The sequence below is a fragment of the Macaca fascicularis genome, chromosome 6 (genome assembly GCF_037993035.2).
Source record: "Macaca fascicularis isolate 582-1 chromosome 6, T2T-MFA8v1.1".
NCBI lineage: Eukaryota > Metazoa > Chordata > Mammalia > Primates > Cercopithecidae > Macaca > Macaca fascicularis.
Genome location: NC_088380.1, coordinates 1,120,857 through 1,146,744, shown reverse-complemented (window position 1 = coordinate 1,146,744; position 25,888 = coordinate 1,120,857). Strand labels below are relative to the sequence as shown.

General features: G+C 44.1%; 1 protein-coding gene across 11 annotated transcripts in view; it reads left to right on the top strand.

The window, feature by feature from the left end:
* The window catches only part of ZDHHC11 (zDHHC palmitoyltransferase 11), a 125,488-nt gene that overhangs the window by 75,566 nt on the left and 24,034 nt on the right, over positions 1–25,888 (top strand). For 3 of the 11 annotated variants that reach the window (XM_065546040.2, XM_065546041.2, XM_073993047.1), the window contains exons 17-18: positions 2,567–2,601; positions 11,753–11,840. The exons of 3 other annotated variants lie outside the window; for them this stretch is intronic. In XM_065546040.2, coding sequence (XP_065402112.1) covers positions 2,567–2,601; positions 11,753–11,840 — 123 coding nt within the window. Of the gene's footprint in view, positions 1–2,566; positions 2,602–11,752; positions 11,841–14,534; positions 14,570–24,538; positions 24,627–25,888 lie in introns of all 11 variants that reach the window. 5 more of the 11 variants (XM_065546037.2, XM_045393454.3, XM_073993051.1 and 2 more) reach the window with 3 other exon arrangements.

The window sequence follows — 25,888 nt, the reverse complement described above, 5'->3', positions numbered from 1 at the left end:
TTTATCTGTGTCACTATTTATTTTTAGAGATGGGATCTCACTCTGTCACCCAGGATGGATTGCAGTGGTGGGATCAGGGCTCACTGCAGCCTCCTCCTCCCGGGCTGAAGTGTTCTTTCTATCTCAGCCTCCCGAGTAGCTGAAACTATAGGCGTGTGCCACCACACCCAGCCAATTTATTTTTTATTTCTTAAGAGATGGGGTCTCACTCTGTTCCCCACGTTGGTTTGGAACTTCTGGTCTCAAGCAAGCCTCTGGCCTCAGCCTCCCATGGCAGTGAGATTACAAGCATGAGCCACTGTGCTAGGCTGTGGGGAAATTCTTTTGAGCAGGCTTTGTGAGGCGGCCAACTTCTGGAGGTTACAGGTGACTTCCCCTTCTCTGTGGGGCGGGGCCTCCTCACCACACTTCCCCAGGACTTCAGGGAACAGGCTCTTGAGACTTGGAAGTGAAAAGGGATCAGCCCAGCCTGGAGGAACAGCGACGCTGGCATCCAAGCCCTGTGCTTTGCCTGTACTTCCAGCGAAGATTTGGAGATACACTCAGTGGAAACCGATCGAGCCCCCAGCCCTCCCCCACCCAGACTCAGCCACCAAAGTTCCCTCACTCCATGTGGCACACGGGCTCACAGGATTTTCTCTGTCTGCGATTGTCCGCGTGGACACCTGCTGCCCGGGTGCAATCGTGAGTCCCTCGGTCTCTCCGCAGCATCTCGCTGTAGATGATGATTTACAGTCACTCTCGCGTGAAGCCACGTGACGCCTGGTCTGAAGCAGAGAAGATCCGCTCAGCATGAGGTTGAATCCCAAGCCCGCATCTCTGTGGGCTACAGACAATCCTATGGAAGAGACTCCGTTGGTTCATTGTTCACATCGGGGAGGAGAATTCCATCTGAAAATGAGCGTGACTTCACTGGCACCCACGTCCGTGGCACAGCCCTGTGCTGCGCTCCACAGACCTGCAGTCCATCGTCTCCCCTCGGAGTGGGCCTGCGGCTGCAGACAGCATTGTCCCAAGAAGACAGCCTGAGTAGATGAATGGAACAAACTGGAAACTCCGGAAACAAGCCCTTCTTAACATTTCTGCTGTTTGGCTTAAATGGAAGGTGCCAAGACAAGGCAATGGGGAGAAATGGAAGCATTTCTAATGAATGTGCTGCAGCAGCTTGATAACCACATGCCAGACACTCACAGCTCAGTTCCACATAGAAAGCAATGCAGAATCCATCACAGACCTCATATTAAGAGGGAATAACTTAACATTCCTACAAAAATCATAGAATGTCTTTGTGATGTTTTAGGCAAACTTTTATTTACGCCAAAAACAAATTTTCAAAAAAAAGATACATTTGACTTTCAACATTTAAAATTATTCTTTCAATTGTCACCATTAAGAGAATGAAAATATAAGCCACAGACTGAAATAAAATATTTGCAAGTCATATACTTGGATCGGGAATATTTAAAGAATCGTGAAAACTCAACAATAAGAAAACAGCTCAGTTTTTAAATGAGCAAATGAGTTGAGCATACTCTTCACCAAGGCAACCATATCCGCGAGAAATAAAGCACACAAAATAGTGCTCAACATCATTTGACAACAGGGAACCACAAAAGACAGCGCTGCACCCCTATTAGAATGGCTACAAAAACGAGTAATGATACCACCCAGGCACGGTGGTTCACACTTGAAATCCCAGAGCTTTGGGTAGCCCATGAGGCAGGAGGATGCCTTCAGGCCTGGAGATAGAGATGAGTCTGGGTAACATAGCAAGACCCTGTCTCTTAAAAAAAATAATAATTAAAAAGAAGGTGATGACTACCAAGTGTTGGTGAAGACATCGGAGAATTGGAAGCCTCATCCATTCCTCGTGGGGATGAAAGATGATGCCACGTCGGCAGGCACTCTGGCAAAGCTTCAGATGCGGAGCATATATTATCACGTGACCCAGCACTCCCACTCCCAGGTTCTTACCCAAGAGCATGGAAAACAGCATGTGTGCACACGTAGCAGGTGTTTTGCTTTGCTATAGATTCCGCAAGAAGGAACCACACATGGGGTGTTGGAACAAGAAATGTATTTTCTCACATATCTGGAAGCTGGAAGTCCCAGAGCACAGTGTCTGCAGGGTTGGTTTCTCTCAAGGCCTCTCTCCTTGCCTTGTAGTTGGCCACCTGTTCTCTGTGTCCTCCCACAGTCTTCCTCTATTTGTGTGTCTGTCATAATCTCCCCTTCTTAAAAGGACACCAGTCACTCTGGATAGGGCTCACCCTAATAGCCTCATCTCACGTCAGTTACCTCTTTCAAGACCCTGTCTCCTCATACAGTCACATTCTAGGTCACTGGGTGTCAGTACATCAACCTATGAATTTGGAGGAGGATATAGTTCAGCCCATAATACAAGGATTGGGAGGAAGGGTGCTGTGCCACCACTGAGATCCTCTTCCATGATCCAGGCATCCTTGAAGTACCATTACTCTGAAATGACTAGTAATGAACTTGAATTTAAGCTCAACGTCAACAAGGTCTTTGTTCATCCTGTGAATTGTGCTTCACTTCCCCACAGGAAGCCGATGATGAACCAAGTCTATCTTCACTTGGGTAAGTTCATAAGCTTAATGGGAATGTTTTACCTATCTGTACCAGAGTCGTCTGGTTGGCCTCACAACCAGGGTTTCCAAAAGCCTCTTTGAGCCAGTGTTGTGCCATGTAGGTCATTTTATTTTAGAGGCTAAGAGTCAAAGGTCACACACATTTTCAGTCTTCACAGACTCTTTATGATGACTTTCCCAAAAGGATGGCGCAGTTCACCCTTCCTTCAACTGTGTCACTTTCATCCTGAGATACTAACTTCAGTTTTATTCAAATAAAATGTAATATTTCCATATGCATTTCTTTACTACCTGTAAGACAGCATTTTTTATGTTTTGACCATTTTACAGTTTTTCTTGTGTGAATTTATGATTTGGATTATCAAACGCAACAGCTCTTTGTGTATTAGAAACCCTATGGGATCTTTCACAGTGTAGAGGTTGCGAACTTTTCTGAAGCCAAATTTGTTAACATTTCTTTTTCTCTTGCTTTAAAAAGCCCTCATTACTCTAAGGTTGTATAAATATTCTCCAATATTCTTTGCTTATATAGTTACATATATTTTTTATTTTTTGAGATGGAGTCTCACTCTGTCGCGCAGGCTGGAGTGCAGTGGCGCGGTCTCGGATCCCTGCAAGCTCCACCTCCCGTGTTCACACCATTCTCCTGCCTCAGCCTCCCCAGTAGGTGGCACTACCAGCTACCCAGCAGCCGCCACCACACCCAGCTAATTTTTTTTTTTTTTTATTTTTAGTAGAGATGGGGTTTCGCCATGTTAGTCAGGATGGTCTCCATCTCCTGACCTCGTGATCCACCCGCCTCGGCCTCCCAAAGTGCTGGGATTACAGACGTGAGCCACTGCGCCCAGCCTAGTTATATTTCTTTTCTTTCTTTTTTTCTTTTTCTTTTTTACTATATTTCAATGAAGTTTTGAGGAACAAGGTGTTTGGTTGCACGGAGATTTTCATGTTGATTTCTGAGATTTTGGTGTACCCACCACCCGAGCAGTGTATACTGTATCCAATGTGCAGTCTTTTATCCGTCACCCTCCTCCCACCATTCCCTCTGCGTCCCAAAAGCCCATTACATCATTCTTTTGTCTTTGCATCATCATAACTTAGCTCCCACTTATAAGTGAGATAGTACAATGTTTGGTTTTTCATTCTTGGGTTAGTTCTCTTAGAATAATGGTCCGCAACTCCACCCAGGTTGTGTGAGTGCCGATATTTCATTCCTCTTTTTGGCTGAGTAGTATTCCGTGGTATGTACATATGTACAGATCACAAGAATATGTCACATTTTCTTTATCCATTGATTTGTTTTAGGCTGCTTTCATATTTTTGCAATTGCAAACTATGCTGCTGTAAACATGTGGGTGCAAGTATCTTTTTCGTAAGATAAGTTCTTTTCTTCTGGGTAGGTAGCCAGTAGTGGGATTATTGGATCAAATGATAGTTCTACCTTTAGTTCTTTACAGAATCTCCATACTGTGTTTTATAGTAGTTGTACTAGTTGACGTTCCCACCAGCGGTGTAAAAGTGTTCTGTCTTCACCACATCGAAGCCAACGTCTGTTATTTCTTTATTTTTTAAATTATGGCCATTCTTCCAGGAGTAAGGTGGTATGACATTGTGGATTTTATTTGCATTTTCCTGTTAATTCGTGATGTTCAGCATTTTTTCATATGCTTGTTGGCCATTTGTATATCTTCTTTTGAGGATTGTCTCTTCATGAACTCTGCCTACTTTTTGATGGGGTGGGTTGGTTGTTTTGTTTTGTTTTGTTTTTGTCTGTCACCCAGGCTGGAGTGCCGTGGCATGTTCTTGGCTCACTGAAGCCTCCGCCTCCCGAGTTGAAGCTATTCTCCTGACTCTGGCTCACAAGTAGCTAGGATTACAGGCACCCACCAGCACGCCCAGCTAATTTTTGTATTGTTAGTAGAGGCAAGGTTTTGCCATGTTGGCCAGGCTGGTCTTGAACTCTTGACTTCAAGTGATCCGCCCACCCCAGCCTCCGAAAGGACTGGGATTACAGGCATGAGCCACCGCACCCAACTGGATGATTAGATTTTTTTTCTTGTGGATTTGAGTTTATTTTAGATTCTGGATATTAGTCCTTTGTCGGATGTATAGATTGTGAATATTTTCTTCCTTTCTATGAGTTCTATTTAGTCTGCTTATTACTTGTTTGACTGTGCAGAAGGTATTTAGGATAAAGTAAAAATAAATTAAGATAAAGTGCATCTATTTATCTTTGTTCTTGTTGCATTCGCTTTTGAATTCTTAGTCATGAGCTATTTGCCTAAGTCAATGCCTAGAAAAGTTTTTCTGATGATATCTTGTAGATTTTTGTTTGCTTTCAGGTCTCAGATTTAAGTATTTGATCCATCCTCAGTTCATGTTTGTCAGAAGTGCAAGGTGGGGATCCAGCTTCATTCTTCCACATGTGGCTTGTGAATTATCCCAGCGCCAATGGATCGAATAGGGTGTCCTTTCCCCACTTGATGATTTTTGTTTGTTTGTTGAAGATCAATTGGCAGTAAGTATTTGGCTTTATTTTTGTGTTGTCTATTCTGTTCTATTGATCTACATGCCTATTTCTGTATTAGTACCCTGCTGTTTTGGTAACTCTAGTTTTGTAGTATAGTTTGACTTCAGGTAATGTGATGCCTCCAGATTTGTTCTTTTTGATGTAATCTTCCTTGGCTATCTGGGGTCTTTTTTGGTTCCATATGAATTTTAGGATTGTTTTTTCTAATTCTGTGGAGAATGATGATTTTATTTTGAAGGGAATTACATTGAATTTATAGATCACTTTGGCAGTAGGGTCATTTTCACAATAGTAATTCTACCCATCCACGAGCCTGGGATGTGTTTCCATTTATTTGCATTGTCTGTATTCACTTTCAGCAGGTTTTTATAGTTTCCTTGTCGAGATCTTTCTCTTTTTGGGTTAGGTACATTCCTAAGTTTTATTTATTTATTTATTTTTTTATTTTTCCAGCTGTTGCAAAAGGGGTTAACTTCTTCATTTGATTCTCAGCTTAGTCGTTGTTGGCACATAGCAATGTTACTGATTTGTGTTCATTGATTTTGTATCCTGAAACTTTACTGAATTCATTTATCAGATTTAGGAGCTTTTTGGATGGGTCTTTAGAGTTTTCTGGGTATACGACCATATCATCATTGAACAGGACAGTTTTACTTCCTGTTTACCAATTTGGATGCTTTTTCTTTCTCTTGTCTGATTGCTCTGGCTAGGCCTTCCAGTACTGTGTCAAAGGGAAGTGGTGAAAGTGGGCATCCTTGTCTTATTCCAGTTCTGAGGGGCAATGTTTTCAACTTTTCCCCATTCAGTATAATGTTGGCTGTGGGTTTGTCATAGAGGGCTTTTATAACCTTGAGGTATGTCCCTTCTGTGCTGATTTTGGTGAGTTTCCTCTTTATAAAGGGATGGCAGATTTTGTCAAATGCTTTTTCCGCATCTATTATGATGATCTCTGATTTTTTGTTTTTATTTCTGCTTATGTGAAGTGTCCCATTTATTGACTTGCATATATTAAATCATTCCTGCATACCTGGTATGAAACCTACTTGACCATGGTGTTTTATCTTTTTGATATGCTGTTTGATTCAGTTAGCTAATATTTGTTGAGGAATTTTGCATCTATATTCATGAGGGATATTGGTCTGTAGTTTTCTCTTTTTGCTGTGTCCTTTCCTGGTTTGGGTATTAAGGTGAAACTGGCTTCCTAGAATGATTTATGGAGGATTCCCTCTTCATCTTTTGTAATAATTTCCATGAGATTGGTACCAGTCTTTCTTTGGATGCCTGATAGAATTCAGCTGTGAATACATCCTGGATATTTTAGTTGGTAATCTTTTTATTGCTGTTTCAATCTTGCTACTTGTTATTAATCTGTTTAGAGTTTCTATTTCTTCCTGATTTGATCTAGGTGGGTTGTATATTTCCAGGAAGTTATCCATCTCCTCTAGATTTTCTAGTTTGTGTGCGTAACGGTATTCTTATTGGCCTTAAATGATCCTTTGTATTCCTGTTATATCAGTTGTACTATCTCTTATTTCATTCTAATTGAGCTTATTTGGATCTTTTTTTCTCTTTTCTTGGTTAATCTTGCTAACGTTCTATGAATTTTGTTTGTCTTTTCAGAAAACCAGCTTGTTAATCTTTTGTAGTATTTTTGTTTGTTTGTTTGAATTTCATTTAGTTCAGCTCTGATATTTGTTATTACTTTTCTTCTGCTGGGTTTGAGTTTGATTTGTTCTTGTTTCTCTGGTTACTTCAGGTGTGACCTTCGATTGTTTGTGCTCTTTCCGTCTTTTTGATGTGGCCTTTTAATGCTTTGAACATTCCTTTTAGCATGGCTTTTGCTGTGTCCTAGAAGTTTTGAGAAGTTGTGTCACGGTTATCATTCAGTTTGAAGAATTTTTAAATTTCCCTCCTGAGTTCATTGTCGACCCAAAGATCATTCAGAAGCAATTATTTAATTTCTACATATTTGTGTAATTTCGTGGGTTCCTTTAGGAGTTAATTACCAATTTTATTCCCCTGTGGTCTGAAAAGATACTTGATGTAATTTTGATTTTCTTAAATTCATTGAGACTTGTTTTGTGGCCTATCGTATGATGTATCTTGGAGAATGTTCCATGTACTGATGAAAAGAATGTACATTCTGCAGTTGTTGGGTAGAATGTTCTGTAAATATCAAGTCCTTTTGTTCTAGGATATAATTTAAGTTCATTGTTTCTTTGTTGACTTTCTGTCTTGACGACCTGTCTACTGCTGTCAGTGGAGCATTGAGTCCATCACTGTAGTTGTGTTTTTATCTGTCCCATTTCTTTTTTTTTTTTTTTTTTTTTTTTGAGACGGAGTCTCGCTGTGTCTCCCAGGCTGGAGTGCAGTGGCATGATCTCGGCTCACTGCAAGCTCCGCCTCCCGGGTTCACGCCATTCTCCCACCTCAGCCTCCCAAGTAGCTGAGACTACAGGCGCCCGCCACCACGCCCGGCTAGTTTTTTGTATTTTTAGTAGAGACGGGGTTTCACCATGTTAGCCAGGATAGTCTCGATCTCCTGACCTCGTGATCCACCCGCCTCGGCCTCCCAAAGTGCTGGGATTACAGGCTTGAGCCACCGCGCCCGGCCTATCTGTCCCATTTCTTATGTCTAGTAGTAATTGTTTTATAAATTTGGGAGGTCCCTCGTTAAGTGCATGTATATTTAGGATTGTGATATTTTCCTTTTGGAGTGATTCTTTTATCATTGTATAATATTGCTCTTTGTCTTTCTTAACTGTGTGGCTTTAAAGTCTGTTGAGTCTGGTATCAGAATAGTTCCTCCTGCCTGCTGTTAGTTTCCATTTGTTTCACATCTCTTATCCACCCCTTCACCTTAAGTTTATTTCAGTCCTTATACATTAGGTGCATCCCTTGAAGACAGCAGATACTTGGTTGGTGGATTTTTCTCCATTCTTCCACTGTGTATTTTTTAGATGATGGTTTTAGGCCATTTACATTCAATGTTAGCATTTGGATGTGAGGTACTGTTTTATTGATCAGCTAGTTGTTGCCTGAATACCTTGGTTTTTTTCTTTGTGTTTCTGTTTTCTCAGTCCTGTGAGATTTATGCTTTAAGGAGGTTCTATTTTAGTGTATTTTGAGGTTTTATTTTAAGATTTGGAACTCCTTTTAGCGTTTCTTGTAGGACTGACTTGGTAGTGGCTAGTTCTCTCAGCATGTATTTTTCTGAAACAGACATTATCTCTACTTCATTTAGGAAACATAGTTTTGCTGAATACAAAATTATTAACTGTTAATTATTTTGTTTGAAGAGGCTAGAGATAGGACCCCAATCCCTTCTAGTGTGTAGAATTTTTGCTGAGAAATCTGCTGCTAGTATGAGAGGTTTTCCTTTAGAGGTTACCTGATATTTTGCATCACAGCTCTTATGATTCTTTCATTTGTCTTGACTTTAGATAACCTGATGACTATGTGCCTCAGTGATGATCTTTTTGCAATGAATTTCCCAGGCATTCTTTGAGCTTCTTGTCTTTGGCTGTCTAGAAGTCTAGCAAGGCCAGGGAAGGTTTCCTTGATTACTTCCTCAAATAAGTTTTCCAAACGTGTAGATTTGTGTGCTTTGTCAGGAACACTGTTTTTAGGTTTGGCTGCTTAACATAATCCCTAAGTTCTTGGAGGCTTTGTTCTTTTTTAAAATTGTTTTTTTCCTCTTTGTCTCTCTGGGTTATTTAAAAAGCCTTGTTTTTCAGTTCTGAAGTTCTTTCTTCTACTTGTTAGATCCTGCTATTGAAAGTTTCCAGTGCATTTTGTATTTCTCTTAGTGCATCTTTCATTCCAGAAGTTGTGACTGTATTTTCTTTAGGATCTCTATTTCCCTGGAGCATTTTTCATCTATATCCTGTATTGATGTTTTAAATTCTGAGGTTGGTTATCACCTTTCTTTGGTTTCTCCTTGAGTAGTTTAAAAATCAACCTTCTGAATTCTTTCCAGCAATTCCTATGTTCTTCTTGGTTTGGATCTATTGCTGGGGAGCCAGTGTAGTCTTTTGAGGGTGGACTAGAACCCTGTTTAGGTTCCACTTGTCTGATTCCTTCTCATTAGTATAGATTATTTCAGCGGGAAAATCTGGAACTCAAGGCCACTGGTCAGATTCTTTAGTCCTATGGGGTGGTCCCTGATTTGTGCACTCCCCTTCCCCTAGAGATGGAGCTTCCTGCAAACCAGACAGCAGTGATTGCTATTGTTCTTCTGGGTCTCTCCACCCAGCAGGGCTACCAGGCTGGTGCTGGGGAATATCTGCACAGAGGCCTGTAATGTGATCCGTCCTCAGGTCTCCCAGCTGTGGATGGCAGCACCTGCCCCGGTGGAGGTGACAGGGGACTGAAGTGGACTCTGTGGGGGTCCTCGGCTGTCGACGGGTTTACTGTGCTGACTTTCTCAGAGGCTGGTTATTCTAGCAGTGAAGTTATCACGTGGACAGACTCGGGACCTCTGGTTATCCAGGATGCTGCAGGAGGTGGAATTAGCTCTCGTTTTCTCCTTCCAAGGAGCAGGGTTGTTCTGTCATGAGTTGCTGTTATGTCCCGAGCTGGTTGGCCTCCAGCCGGGAGGTATCACTTTCGAGAGAGCAGCAAAACTGTCACCTGTCCTGTGGAATCGCAGCAGCCTGCGGCTTCTTTCAAGGCTCTGTGATTTGTTGTTATTTTTCTGGTACGGTCCTGTGGTGGTTCCTGGGGCAAAAGTCCACAGCGTGAGTCTCCACATGCTGTTCTCTCTGTCCTGGTGGGAGCTGCACGTCAGCACTGTCTCCCATCTGCCATCGGCCCTGCACGCTTTCACTTGCTTCCCAAAACAGTTGTGTTGTGTGGTGGAGATCAGAAGGGTAGTTCACACCCCTTCAGCAGCAAACATGCCGTCCTGAATATTGAAACTAACTGGTTTCCATCCTGAATGCCTTGGCTGAGCCACCATCTCCTTGTTTCAGTGCTGGGCGCCACAGGCTTGGAGCTTTTTAGGCTCTGGGAGGAGGCGCAGTGGAAATTGAGGCCGCTCCAATGTCGCCTTGTACTGTTGGTACCTGGCCACCTTGCTGTCTCTGGCATCATGGAGAGTGCGGGCAGGAGACTCCTGGTCCTCTTCCTTCTCCTACTGCCCCGGGGGGAGCAGCAGAGATCAAAGGGGCTGGAGGAGGGTGAAGATATTATTCATATTTTGATTTGTTTCCTTTACATTTTGATTTTTCAGTCCAGTTGGGATTTATCATTGTAATCAGGGAGATAAGAGATAAGGTTATTTTATCCCACAAAGTAACTATTGGTTTTCACCTTGTGTGTTAAATATTGCACCTTTCCCCCTCAAATTGAAAGACCCCTTTTATGGTTCACCGTGTTTACCTAAACACAGGCAAATAACCCTCTAGAGATATTTTCATTTTTCATTTACTTTCAACAATTCTTACACATTTATTTTTTCCATACAAGCTTTCAAATGACTTTGTCCAGTTCCTAGACACATGGAATTCAAGTTGCAGTTACTTTAGTTACACACTCTCCATAGGGAGGGGCCCACATCACAGCCTCCACAGAGCAGCAGCAAAGGTCCCAGAAGCCAGACTCTCCACCATGGCCAGGAAGTGGCACGCAGCCCCCCTTCCTCAGGTGTGCACCAGCCCCAGCCCTCACAGACACCAGCAGGGGCTCGGCCCAAACCTTCCTGGGCAGAAGAGACAGGGCCTGTGTCCCTGGAAAAGTCACCGTCCCGTACTCCACAGCCAGGGGATGGAGAGCTTCCCTGGATCTGGACAAGGCCCTGTTGGTAGTTATCACACCTGCAGAGAATTCATGTAGACTTTTGCTTAGTTCAGCAGTCGAGGTGTACGGCTTATTGGGAAAAGTTCATTCCCTTTCAAACGACCCATTAAGTCTTCTATGAAATTGCTTTTCTCAGAAGAGTGATTGGCAAAACTACTGTGTCGATCTGAAGCACTTGGATTTCACTTTGAACTACCGTGTAACTGTGGTCTTTTAAGTAAAATATAAAAATGCTTTCTCTATGATGCATTTTTATCAAAATTAATAGGAACATAACTATAACTAGACTTGCAAATGTTCACTCTAAAGCGAAAGCAAAAGGAAAAACTAAAATTGTGCAATGATTGCCATATCAATGTATATACATTGTAGAAATTTAGGGAATAGCAAAGATTCCTAGGCAAAAATGAAAGTCACCTGACCCACCTGAAGCCCCTGTGACATGTGTGACGTGGTGTTTTATAAAATTACAGTCACCTTGTAGCTGAGTGTAGCCCAACTACACTCACTGAGGACACAACCTGTCCAAGGCTCTCGTCTAGGGCGGGGCTGTCACACTGCGGGAGGCACTGCTTTACAGAATCCAAGTGGGAAGGAGTCCTGGTCCTTTACACCAGAAACTCCTTCTGTTTCCCACTGTGCAGTAACCCGGGAGCACTCATACAACCTCCCGGGAGCTGCTAGTCTCCAGGTTCTGAGACACGTGGGTCTCACAGCAGTGGTGCTTACAGGACACTCTGTGGCCTCCAGTGCTGCCCTGAGCCCCCAACAAAGCTGAGATGTGTTTCTCTCCTTTTGCTTGCCCCACCAGAGTCAATGCCAGGGACTCCCTGCAGATTTACAGGCGCCCCTCTCCGTTCTGCAGTACTGTTCACCCGGAAGGGGGTTCGACGGCACAGGTAAGTTGCAGTCACCAGCACTGGAACGCCAGGACAGGGCCGTGTGCAGAATGTGTGGTCTGAGGTCCCCCAAGCTGAGGTTAAGGCGGTATTCAGATGGAAGCACTCTGTGTCCAAGGGTGCTGCTCCCATGGGAATGATGGTGGGTGGAGCACGGAAGAGAGATGGAGTGAGAGGCAGGAACGCTTCCCAGCTGTGGGTGAGAGACACAGACGGGTACCAAAGCGGGAGCCCCCACACTGGAGCGTCACCGTCAGGCTGCGGTGATGGGCAGATGCCCAGGGCAGTCTCTGAAGTGCCCAGAAGACACAGCGAGGGACAGTGCTGTGATAAAGAACAGAGGGAAATTGTTAGCCATGGCAGAATCCATGTACTATGTTTTTAAAATAAAATGCTGAGGAAGGACCGTGTATAGGAGACAGATGGGAATAGAGATGTGTGTGTGGACACATGTGCAGGTATGTGGGGGTGTGTGGTTACGTGGGTGTGGTTTTGTGTGTAGCATGTGGTCACGTGTATATGTGTGAATGGTGTGTGTGTGTTACATGGACTCCGTGTCTGTGCTTCACAGGAAAAGATCAGCACGGCTGCTGGCTTTAGGGCCACGTATTTCTGTTCCTGCTCTGGGGCTGGATTCCAGTGGTTTCTGCTGGGTCATTATTTATTTTTAGAGATGGGATCTTACTCCGTCACCCAGGATGTATTGCAGTGGTGGGATCAGGGCTCACTGCAGCCTCCACCTCCCGGGCTGAAGTGTTCTTTCTACCTCAGCCTCCCGAGTAGCTGAAAGTACAGGAGTGTGCCACCACACCCAGCCTTATTAAGAGAGGGGGTCTCACTCTGTTCCCCACGTTGGTTTGGAACTTCTGGTCTCAAGCAAGCCTCTGGCCTCAGCCTCCCATGGCAGTGAGATTACAAGCATGAGCCACTGTGCTAGGCTGTGGGGAAATTCTTTTGAGCAGGCTTTGTGAGGCGGCCGACTTCTGGAGGTTACAGGTGACTTCCCCTTCTCTGTGGGGCGGGGCCACCTCACCACACTTCCCCAGGACTTCAGGGAACAGGCTCTTGAGACTTGGAAATGAAAGGGGATCAGCCCAGCCTAGAGGAACAGCGACACTGGCGTCCAAGCCTTGCCCCTTGCCTGCACTTCCAGAGAAGATTTGGAGACACACTCAGTGGAAACCGATCGAGCCCCCAGCCCTCCCCCACCCAGACTCAGCCACCAAAGTTCCCTCACTCCATGTGGCACACGGGCTCACGGGATTTTCTCTGCCTGCGATCGTCCGCGTGGACACCTGCTGCCCAGGTGCAATTGTGAATCCCTCGGTCTCTCCGCAGCATCTCGCTGTAGATGATGATTTACAGTCACTCTCGCGTGAAGCCACGTGACGCCTGGTCTGAAGCAGAGAAGATCCGCTCAGCATGAGGTTGAATCCCAAGCCCGCATCTCTGTGGGCTACAGACAATCCTATGGAAGAGACTCCGTTGGTTCATTGTTCACATCGGGGAGGAGAATTCCGTCTGAGTGTCTTCACTGGCACCCGCGTCCGTGGCACAGCCCTATGCTGCGCTCCACAGACCAGCAGTCCATCGCCTCCCCTCGGAGTGGGCCTGCGGCTGCAGACAGCATTGTCCCAAGAAGACAGCCTGAGTAGATGAATGGAACAAACTGGAAACTCCGGAAACAAGCCCTTCTTAACATTTCTACTGTTTGGCTTAAATGGAAGGTGCCAAGACAAGGCAATGGGGAGAAATGGAAGCGTTTCTAATGAATGTGCTGCAGCAGCTTGATAACCAGATGCCAAACACTCACAGCTCAGTTCCACATAGAAAGCAATGCAGAATCCATCACAGACCTCATTTTTAGAAGGAGCAACTTAACATTCCTACAAAAATAATAGAATGTCTTTGTGATGTTTTAAAAAGAAGATGATCAATACCAAGTGTTGGTGAAGACATCGGAGAACTGGAAGTCTCGTCCATTGCTCATGGGGATGAAAGATGATGCCACATCGGCAAGCACTCTGGCAAAGCTTCAGATCCTGAGCGTATACTTATCATATGACCCAGCACTTCCACTCCCAGATTCTTACCCAGGAGCATGGAAAACAACATGTGTGTACATGTAGCAGGTGTTTTTCTTTGCTAGAGATTCCACAGGGAGGAACCACACATGGGGTGTTGGAACAAGAAACGTCTTTTCTCACATATCTGGAGGCTGGAAGTCCCAGAGCACAGTGTCTGCAGGGTTGGTTTCTCCCAAGACCTCTCTCCTTGCCTGGTAGACGGCCACCTGTTCTCTGTGTCCTCCCACAGTCTTCCCTCTGTTTTTGTCTCTGTCATAATCTCCCCTTCTTAAAAGGACACCAGTCCCTCTGGATTAGGGCTCACCCTAATAACCTCATCTAACGTCAGTTACCTCTTTCAAGACCCTGTCTCCTCATACAGTGACATTCTAGGTCACTGGGAGTCAGGATGTCAACCTATGAATTTGGAGGAGGATAGCGTTCAGCTCATAATACAAGGATTCGAGGGAAGGGTGCTGTCCCACCAGTGAGATCCTATTCCGTGATCCAGGCATCCTTGAAGTACCATTACTGAGAACTGACTAGTAATGAACATGAATTCTAAGAGTAAGCTCAACCTCAACAACGTCTTTGTTCATCCTATGCATTTTGCTTCACTTCCCCACAGGAAGCAGATGGTGTCTGGAGTCTGTCTTCACTTGGGTGAGTTTGTAAGTTTAATCGGATTATTTTATCCATCAGTAACATAGTTACACACTCGTCTTATCTCATATTACTTAGGAAAATATGTCATCTGTTTAATGTCTTCAAATAAACTGATGACACAGTAGAAAATCAAAACGTTTCACTTAACATTTATATCCATTCACGTAACTTATTGCACTTGTGTCTTACTTGAAAAAATTATAGAATCCTTCATAGCTAACATTTGAACTCATGACCAAAAATAAGGCCAAGCATAGTTATTTTCTAAGTCTATCTTTAAACACATGTAATCGCTGAGTCTGTATATTTTTTTAATGTTTCTAATAGTGTTTCGTTGAGAAACAGGTCTTGTCATTTCACCTCTAAACATGTCCACTGATGATAGCTCTAACCCAACACTGCACAAATCCAGCCCAACTGTGTCACCCTCCAAACTACAAAAGCTGAAAGACGACCGTTATAAAGGTTATGACCCAGTTTTAAGCACACATTTTAACCACTAACCTGTTTCCATGAGGAAATGAAACTTCTTTGCAGCCATGGTAAGTACAGATTCTTCCCAGAGAACCTCAAGTCAGGATACACTTCTCCCAGAACATAGAGTAACAGGAAATCTAGTCACACATGATGGTGAGTAAATTATTAACCTTTGTTTCCTGTTCCATTTTCCTCTGCATATAATGAACACAGATTAACTTTGTATTTTAAAAGCTACTTTAGACAACATTTCCCAGGGTTTCAGGGTTTAGATATTGCACTTCTGCCTTCTAACCTGAGGAACTTTTCATCTGCAGTGATATACTACAATTTAGAATGAAATGATATTGAAAGATAAAAGTCATTGACTGAATCCATCCCGGGTGTGCACGCCCACCCCACACACATACCCACATTCACACACACACATTCCTACACAGACACACTCACAAACATATACACACATACACATGCACTCACACACACACACACTGTGGCACAGCATCCTTCCTGCCCTCACATCACGTCCTGGTCCTGACCCTACCTGCTGTACTCCGCCGTTACTGCAGGGATTCTCAGCTGGCCCCACAGGGGAAGCGCCCACCTCAGCCTGCACAGAACAGCCCCGTCCTCTACTCTGGGCACCCAGCAGGTACAGCTGTCCTGGCCCAGGACCTCTGGGGTCTCTGCCACCATCCCAGTAGGTCATGCTGCTGAGGGGGGCCAGATGGCCAAACTAGGGAGGGCCCAGTGGACATAAGCCCAAAGACAGGGACAGCATGCAGGGAGGGTGTGTGAGGGAGGCTCCTCGTGCTGGGAAGAAGGAGCACCCACACCTCATGGCTCGGAGCTGCTCGGAGTTCCTCTAGAGACACCTGGGATCCCAGACTACTGAGGTCACCGCGTGGCTCCCGGGTCTCCCCCCTCACAGATCAGTGCACCCAGCTGGACTCATCCTCCCAACCCAGCTGCCCTGGGTATGGAACAGCATGTACATGGGGAACATTTAATCCCAACTCGTTCTTACTGCTGTTCACTGTGTTGCACGCTCATTGCTCCAATGTGTTGCACAGTAGTAGCAGTTCCTTAAGAAATCTCCATACTGTTTTCCACAGTGGTTGTACTAGTTTCCCTTCCCACCAACAGTGTCATTTCACCACATCCATGTCAACATCTGTTATTCTTTGATTTTTTACATTATGAATATTCTTGCAGGAGTAAGATGGTGTTGCATTGAGGATTTTATTGACATTTCCCTGATAATTAGTGATGTTGAACATTTTTTCATATGCTTGTTGGCCATTTGCATATCTTCTTTGAGAATTGTCTCTTCATGAACTTTGCCCACTCTCTGATGGGATTCTTTTTTTTTTTTTTTTTTTTTTTGAGACTGAGTCTCACTCTGTTGCACAGGCTGAAGTGCTGTGGTGTGATCATGATACACTGAAGCCTCTGCCTCCTGAGTTCAAGCATTTCTCCTGTCTCAGCCTCCTGAGTAGCTGGGATAACAGGCGCCCACCGCCACACCCAGTTGATGTTTGTATTTTTAGTAGAGACTGGATTTCACCTCGTTGGTCAGGCTGGCCTCGAACTGTTAATCTCAAGTGATCCACCTATCTCGGCCTCCCAGAGGACCAGGCTTACAAGAGTGAGCCAGCACACCCTACTGGATGATTTTTTTTTTTTTTTCTGATTTGTTTCAGTTCCTTTTTATATTCTGTATATTAGTCTTTTGTCGGATATATCGATTGTTAGTATTTTCTCCAATTCCGTGAGTTGTCTGCTTACTCTGCTGATTATTTCTTTTGCTGTGCACAAGCTTTTTAGTTTAATGAAATCCCATCAATTCATCTTTGTTTTTGTCGCATTTGGTTTTAGATTCTTGGTCATGAACTCTTTGCCTAAGCCAGTGTCTAGAAGAGTTTTTGCGATGTTCTCTTGTCGATATTTTTATGGTTTTGGGTCTTAGATTTCAGTCTTTGATCCATCTTGAGTTGATTTTTGTATTAGGAAAGAGTTGAGGATCCAGCTTCATTCTTCTGCATGTGGCTTGCAAATGATCCCAGCACCATTTGTTGAATAGAGTGTCCTTTCCCCACGTGATGTTTCTGTTTGCTCTGTCGAAGCTCAGTTGGCTGTAAGTATTTGGCTTTAGTTCTGAGTTTTCTATTCCGTCCAATTCGTCTACATTCCTATTTTTATATCAGTACCGTGCTCTTTTGGTAATTATAGCCTTGTAGTATAGTTCAGAATCGGGTAATGTGATGCCTCCAGATTTGTTCTTTTTCATTAGTCTTATTTGGCTATGTGTGGTCTTTATTCATTCCATAAGAATTTTACGTTTTTTTGTTTTGTTTTGTTTTTTGTTTTGGTTATGTGAAGGATGATGATGATATTTTGATGGGAATTGCATTGAATTTTTAGTTTGCTTTTTTCACAATAGTCATTTTCACAATACTGATTCTACCCAACCATGAGCATGGGATGTGTTTCTATTTATTGGTGTTGTCTATGATTTCTTTCAGCAGTCTTTTGTACTTTTTTTGTATAGCTCTTTCACCTCTTGCATTAGGTGTATTCCTAAGTTGTTTTTGTTTTTTTGTTTTTTTTCTTTGTTTCTTTTGCAGCTGTGGCAAAAAGGATTGACTTTTCCATTTGATTCTCAGCTTGGTCATTGTTGGCACATAGCAGTGTTACTGATTTGTGTGAATTGATTTTGTATCCTGAAATTTGACTGAATTCATTTATGAGATCTATTAGCGTTTGGATGAGTCTTTAGGGTTTCCCTGGTATATGATCATATTGTCAGAGAATAGCGACAGTTTGACTTCCTGTTTACCTATTTCAATGCTCTTTATTTCTTTCTCTTAAAAAAATTTTTTTTTCTTTTTGAGATGGAGTTTCACTCTTGTTGCCAAAGATGGAGTGCATTGGCATGATATTGGCTCACTGCAACCTCCGCCTCCTGGGTTCAAGTGATTCTCCTGCCTCAGCCACTCGTTTAGCTGGGATTACAGGCACCCGCCACCACACTCAGCTAACTTTTGTATTTTTGGTGGAGACAGGGTTCACCATGTTGGCCAGGCCAGTCTCAAACTCCAGACCTATTTCTTTCTCTTCTCCGATTACTGTGGCTAGGACTTCCAGTACTGTGTTGAATAGAAGTGATAAAAGTGAACAAGTGTCTTGCTCCAGTTCTCAGGGGCAGGGCCTTCGACTTTTCCTCATTCAGGATAATGTTGGCTGTGGGTTTGTCATAGAGGGCTTTGATTACCTTGAGGTATGTCCCTTCTTTGCTGAAATTGCTGAGTGATTTAATTATAAAAGCATGCTACATTTTGTCACATCGTTTTCCTGCATCTATTGAAATCATCTCGGATTTTTTTTTTAATTCTGTTTATGTGAAGTGTCACATTTATTGACTTGCATGTGTTAAACCATTCCTGCATCCCTGTTATGCAACCCGCTTGACCATGGTGTGTGATCTTTTTGTTATGCTGTTTGATTCGGCTAGCTAGTATTTTGTTGAGGAATTTTGCATCCATATTCATGGGGGATATTGGTCTGTAGTTTTCTGTTTTTGTTATGTCGTTTCCTGGTTTTGGTATTAGGGTGCTACTGGCTTCATGAAATGATTTACAGAGGAATCCCTCTTTATCTTTTGGAATCGTTTCCATAAGATTGGCACTAATTCTTCTTTGAATGCTGTGAATTCACCCTGAACTTGTTTTTTTGGCAATTTTTAAATTACTGTTTCAATCTCACTACTTGCTATTGATATGCTAAGAATTTCTGTTTCTTCCTGGTTTAGTCTAGGAGGGTTGTATATGTCCAGGAATGTATCCATCTGCACTAGATCTTCTGGTTTGTGTGCAAAAAGGTGTTCATAGTAGCCTTAAACGATCTTTGTATTTCTGTGGTATCAGTTGTAGTATCTCTCATTCCGTTTCTAATTGAGCTTCCTTGGATCTTCTCTCTTCTTTCCTTGGTGAGTTTTGCTAATTGTCTATCAATTTTGTTTATCTTTCCAAAGAACCAGCTTTTTGTTTCATTTATCTTGTGGGGTTTTTGTTTCTTTGTTTGTTTGTTTCAATTTCATTTAATTCTGCTTTGATCTTTGTTATTTCTTTTCATCTGCTGGGTTTGGGTTTGTTTTGTTCTTGTTTCTCTATTTACTTCAGGTGTGACCTTAGATTGTCTGTTTATGCTCTTTCCGACTTTTTGATAGAAGCATTTAATGCTATGAATGATCATCTTAGCATCTCTTTTGCTGTGTCCTAGGGGTGTTTTTGTTTGTTTTTTTGAAATGGAGTCTTGCTCTGTTGCCCGGGCTGGAGAGCCATGGTGCAATCTCAGCTCACTGCAACCTCTACCTCCCAGGTTCAAGCAGTTCTCCTGCCTCAGCCTCCCGAGTAGCTGGGATAATAGTGTGCGCCACCACACCCAGCTAATTTTTGTATTTGTAGTAGAGGTGGGGTTTCATCATTTTGGTCAGACTGATGTCAAACTCCCGACCTCAGGTGATCCGCCTACCTCGGCCTCCCAACGTGGTGGATCACAGACATGAGCCACTGCGCCCAGCCGTAGAGGTTTTGATGAGTTGTGTCACTATTATTGTTCAGTTGGAAGAATGTTTTAATTTCCCTCTTGATTTGATTATTGATCCAAAGATCATTCAGGAGCAATTATTTAATTTCCATGTATTTCTGTAGTTTTGAGGGTTTCTTTTGGAAGTCATTTCCACTTTATTCCACTGTGGTCTGGAAAAATACTTAAGATAATTTTTATTTTCTTACCTTCATGGAGACTTGTTTTGTGATCTGTCATATGATGTATATTGGAGAACGTTCCATGTACTGATGGAAAGAGTGTACATAGTGCGCTTGTTGGGCAGAATTTTCTGTAAATATCTGTCAAGTCCGTTTGTTCTACGGTATAGTTTAAGTCCATTGTTTCTTTGTTGACTTTCTGTCTTGATGACCTGTCTAGGGCTGTCCATAGAGTATTAAGTCCCCTACTATTATTGTGTTGTCATTCTAATTTCTTATATCTAATAATAATTGTTTTATAAATGTGGGACATCACATGTTAGGTGCATATATATTTAGGATTGTGATATTTTCCTTTTTTTTTTTTTTTGAGACGGAGTCTTGCTCTGTCGCCCAGGCTGGGGTGCAGTGGCTGGATCTCAGCTCACTGGAAGCTCTGCCTCCCAGGTTTACGCCATTCTCCTGCCTCAGCCTCCCGAGTAGCTGGGACTACAGGCGCCCGCCACCTCGCCCGGCTAGTTTTTTGTATTTTTTAGTAGAGACAGGGTTTCACCGTGTTCACCAGGATGGTCTCGATCTCCTGACCTCGTGATCCGCCCGTCTCGGCCTCCCAAAGTGCTGGGATTACAGGCTTGAGCCACCGTGCCCGGCATGGATTGTGATATTTTCCTATTGGAGTGATCCTTTTATCACGATATAATGTCCCTCTTTGTCTGTCTTAGCTGTTGTTGCTTTAAATTCTGTTTGTCTGACATTAGAATAGTTACTCCAGCTTGCTTTTGATTTCCATTTTCATGAAATATCTTATTCTACCCCTTTACCTCAAGTTTCTGTGAGTCCTTATGTATTAGGTGAGGCTCTAGAAAACACCAGATACTTGGTTGATATATTCTTCCCCATTCTGCTATTCTGTATCTTTTAAGTGGAACACTTAGACCATTTATATTCAATGTTACTATTGAAATGTGAGGTAGTGTTTTATTCATCATGGTAGTTGTGGTGTTTTTCTTTGTTCTATTGTTTTATTGGCCCTGTGAGATTTATGCTTTAAGGAGGTTCTATTTTGGTGTATTTTGAGGTTTCAGATTTAGAACTTCTTTTAGCATTTCTTGTACTACTGGCTTGGCAGTGGCTAATTCTATCAGCAGTTGTTTGTCTGAAAATGACTTTATCTCTACTTCATTTAGGAAACTTAATTTTGCTGAATACAAAATTATTGGCTGTTAATTATTTTGTTTTAAGAGGCTAGAGATAGGACCCAAATACCTTGTAGTCTATAGAGTTTCTGCTGAGAAATCTGCTGCTAATATGAGAGGTTTTCCTTTATAGGTTACTAGATGTTTTGCCTCACAGCTCTTCCGTTTGTTTCATATGTCTTGACTTCAGATAACCTGATGACTATGTGCCTGGGTGATGATCTTTTTGCAATGATTTCCCAGGTGTTCTTTGAGCTTCTTGTCTTTGGACGTCTAGAACTCTAGCAAGGCCAGGGAAGGTTTTGTTGATTATTCCATAAAATAAGTTTTCCAAATTTGTAGATTTCTCTTCTTCCTCAATAACACTAATTATATTTGGGTATGGCCATTTAACCTAATCCCAGCTTTCTTGGAGGCTTTGTTCTTTTCTTAAAATTCTTTTTATTTTTTCCCCTTATTCTGATTGGTCTACTTACAAAGCCCTGTTTGTGACCTCTGAAGTTCTTTCTTCTAGTCATTCAATTCTACTGTTGAAACTTTCTGATGCATTTTGTTTTTCTCTTAGTGTGTCATTCTTTTCCAGAAATTGTGTTTGTTTTTTATTTGTGATCTCTATTTCTTTGCAGTACTTTTCATCTCTAACCTGTACTGATTTATAAATTTCTTTAAGTTGGTTTTCACCTTTCTCTGGTGTCTCCTTGAATAGCTTAATAATCAACCTTCCGAATTCTTTCCAGGAATTCTGATTTTCTTCTTGGTTTGGATCTATTGCTGGGGAGCTAGTGTGGTCTTTGAGGGTGGACAAGAACCCTGTTTCATTGTATTACCAGCATCACTTGTCTGATTCCTTCTCATGTGTGTAGATTATTTCAGTGGGAAGATCTGGAACTCAAGGGCTGCTGGTCAGATTCTTTAGTCCCAAGGGGTGGTCCCTGATTTGTGCACTCCCCTTCCCCTGGAGATGGAGCTTCCTGCAACCCAGACAGCAGTGATTGCTATTGTTCTTCTGGGTCTCTCCACCCAGCAGGGCTGCCAGTCTGGTGCTGGGGAATATCTGCCCAGAGGCCTGTGATGTGATCCGTCCTCAGGTCTCCCAGCTGTGGATGGCAGCACCTGCCCCGGTGGAGGTGACAGGGGACTGAAGTGGACTCTGTGGGGGTCCTCGGCTGTCGACGGGTTTACTGTGGTGACTTTCTCAGAGACTGGTTATTCTAGCAGTGAAGTTGTCACGTGGACAGACTCAGGACCTCTGGTTATCCAGGATGCTGCAGGAGGTGGAATTAGCTCTCGTTTTCTCCTTCCAAGGAGCAGGGTTGTTCTGTCATGAGTTGCTGTTATGTCCCGAGCTGGTTGGCCTCCAGCCGGGAGGTAGCACTTTCGAGAGAGCAGCAAAACTGTCACCTGTCCTGTGGAATCGCAGCAGCCTGCAGCTTCTTTCAAGGCTCTGTGATTTGTTGTTGTTATTTTTCTGGTACGGTCCTGTGGTGGTTCCTGGGGCAGAAGTCCGCAGTGTGAGTCTCCACATGCTGTTCTCTCTGTCCTGGTGGGAGCTGCACGTCAGCACTGTCTCCCGTCTGCCATCGGCCCTGCACGCTTTCACTTGCTTCCCAAAACAGTTGTGTTGTGTGGTGGAGATCGGAAGGGTAGTTCACACCCCTTCAGCAGCAAACATGCCGTCCTGAATATTGAAACTAACTGGTTTCCATCCTAAATGCCTTGGCTGAGCCGTCATCTCCTTGTTTCAGTGCTGGGCGCCACAGGCTTGGAGCTGCTTAGGCTCTGGGGGGAGGCACAGTGGAAATTGAGGTCGCTCCAGTGTTGTCTTGCACTGTTGCCGCCTGGCCACCTTGCCGTCTCTGGCATCATGGAGAGTGCGGGCAGGGGACCCCCGGCCCTCTTCCTTCTTCTACTGCCCCGGGGGGAGCAGCAGAGAGCATATTGTTTTTTATTTGTGTTCTCTATTTCTTTGCAGAGGAGCTGGAGGAGGATGAAGACATTATTCATATTTTGATTTGTTTCTTTTACATTTTGATTTTTCAGGCCACTTGGAATTATTGTTGTATTCAGGGAGATAAGAGATAAGGTTATTTTATCCCAACAAAGTAACTAGTGGTTTTCACCTTGTGTATTAAATATTGCACCTTTCCCCCTCAAATTGAAAGACCCCTTTCATGGTTCACTGTGATTCCCTAAACACAGGCCCAGGTCTGTGTCTGGATGGTCGTCTCTGTCTCATGGGTCTATATCCTGGAGCTGCACTATCTGTTTGAATTATGGAACCTTATTTAGCTACTATATTTTAATATCCTGCAGGCAAATAAGCCTCTAAAGATTTTTTCATTTTTCATTTACTTTCAACGATTCTTACACATTTATTTTTCCATATGAGCTTTCAAATGACTTTGTCCAGTTCCTAGACACATGGAATTCAAGTTGCAGTTACTTTAGTTACACACTCTCCATAGGGAGGGGCCCACATCACAGCCCCCACAGAGAAGCAGCAAAGGTCCCAGAAGCCAGACTCTCCACCATGGCCAGGAAGTGGCACGCAGCCCCGCTTCCCCAGGTGTGCACCAGCCCCAGCCCTCACAGACACCAGCAGGGGCTCGGCCCAAACCTTCCCGGGCAGAAGAGACAGGGCCTGTGTCCCTGGAAAAGTCACCATCCCTTACTCCACAGCCAGGGGATGGAGAGCTTCCCTGGATCTGGACAAGGCCCTGTTGGTAGTTATCACACCTGCAGAGAATTCATGTAGACTTTTGCTTAGTTCAGCAGTCAAGGTGTATGGCTTATTGGGAAAAGTTCATTCCCTTTCAAACGACCCATTAAGTCTTCTATGAAATTGCTTTTCTCAGAAGGGTGATTGGCAAAACTACTGTGTCGATCTGAAGCACTTGGATTTCACTTTGAACTACCATGTAACTGTGGTCTTTTAAGTAAAATATAAAAATGCTTTCTCTATGATGCATTTTGGACAAGATTAATAGAAACATAACTATAAGCAGAATGCAAACTTTCTCTCTAAAACCATAATGAAAAACTAAAGTTGTGTAACGATTGCCAAATCAACGTATATACATTGTAGAAAATGAGGGAATAGCAAAGATTCCCAGGTAAAAATGAAAGTCACCTGACCCACCTGAAGCCCCTGTGACATGTGTGACGTGGTGTTTTATAAAATTACAGTCACCTTGTAGCTCAGTGTAGCCCAACTACACTGACTGAGGACACAACCTGTCCAAGGCTCTGGTCTAGGGCGGGGCTGTCACACTGCGGGAGGCACTGCTTTACAGAATCCAAGTGGGAAGGAGTCCTGGTCCTTTACACCAGAAGCTCCTTCTGTTTCCCACTGTGCAGTAACCCGGGAGCACTCACACAACTTCCTGGGAGCTGCTGGTCTCCAGGTTCTGAGACATGTGGGTCTCACAGCAGTGGTGCTTACAGGACACTCTGTGGCCTCCAGTGCTACCCTGAGTCCCCGACAAAGCTGAGATGTGTTTCTCTCCTTTTGCTTGCCCCACCAGAGTCAATGCCAGGGACTCCCTGCAGATTTACAGGCGCCCCAGTCCGTTCTCCAGTACTGTTCACCCGGAAGGGGGTTCGACGGCACGGGTAAGTTGCAGTCACCAGCACTGGAACGCGAGGACAGGGCCGCGTGGAGAATGTGTGGTCTGAGGTCCCCCAAGCTGAGGTTAAGGCGGTATTCAGAATGGAAGCACTCTGTGTCCAAGGGTGCTGCTCCCATGGGAATGATGGGGGGAGCGCAGAAGAGAGATGGAGTGAGAGGCAGGAACGCTTCCCAGCTGTGGGTGAGAGACACAGACGGGTACCAAAGCGGGAGCCCCCACACTGGAGCGCCACCGTCAGGCTGCGGTGATGGGCAGATGCCCAGGGCAGTCTCTGAAGTGCCCAGAAGACACAGCGAGGGACAGTGCTGTGATAAAGAACAGAGGGAAATTGTTAGCCATGGCAGAATCCATGTACTATGTTTTTAAAATAAAATGCTGAGGAAGGACTGTGTGTAGGAGACAGATGGGGATAGAGATGTGTGTGTGGACACATGTGCAGGTATGTTGGGGTGTGTGTTTATGGGGGTGTGGTTTTGTGTGTGGTGTGTGGTCACGTGTGTGTGTGTGAATGGTGTGTGTGTGTTACATGGACTCCGTGTCTGTCCGTCACAGGAAAAGACCAGCACGGCTGCTAGCTTTAGGGCCACGTATTTCTGTTCCTGCTCTGGGGCTGGATTCCAGTGGTTTCTGCTGGGTCATTATTTATTTTTAGAGATGGGATCTCACTCTGTCACCCAGGATGGATTGCAGTGGTGGGATCAGGGCTCACTGCAGCCTCCACCTCCCGGGCTGAAGTGTTCTTTCTATCTCAGCCTCCCGAGTAGCTGAAAGTACAGGAGTGTGCCACCACACCCAGCCTTATTAAGAGATGGGGTCTCACTCTGTTCCCCACGTTGGTTTGGAACTTCTGGTCTCAAGCAAGCCTCTGGCCTCAGCCTCCCATGGCAGTGAGATTACAAGCATGAGCCACTGTGCTAGGCTGTGGGGAAATTCTTTTGAGCAGGCTTTGTGAGGCGGCCGACTTCTGGAGGTTACAGGTGACTTCCCCTTCTCTGTGGGGCGGGGCCACCTCACCACACTTCCCCAGGACTTCAGGGAACAGGCTCTTGAGACTTGGAAATGAAAGGGGATCAGCCCAGCCTAGAGGAACAGCGACACTGGCGTCCAAGCCTTGCCCCTTGCCTGCACTTCCAGAGAAGATTTGGAGACACACTCAGTGGAAACCGATCGAGCCCCCAGCCCTCCCCCACCCAGACTCAGCCACCAAAGTTCCCTCACTGCATGTGGCACACGGGCTCACGGGAT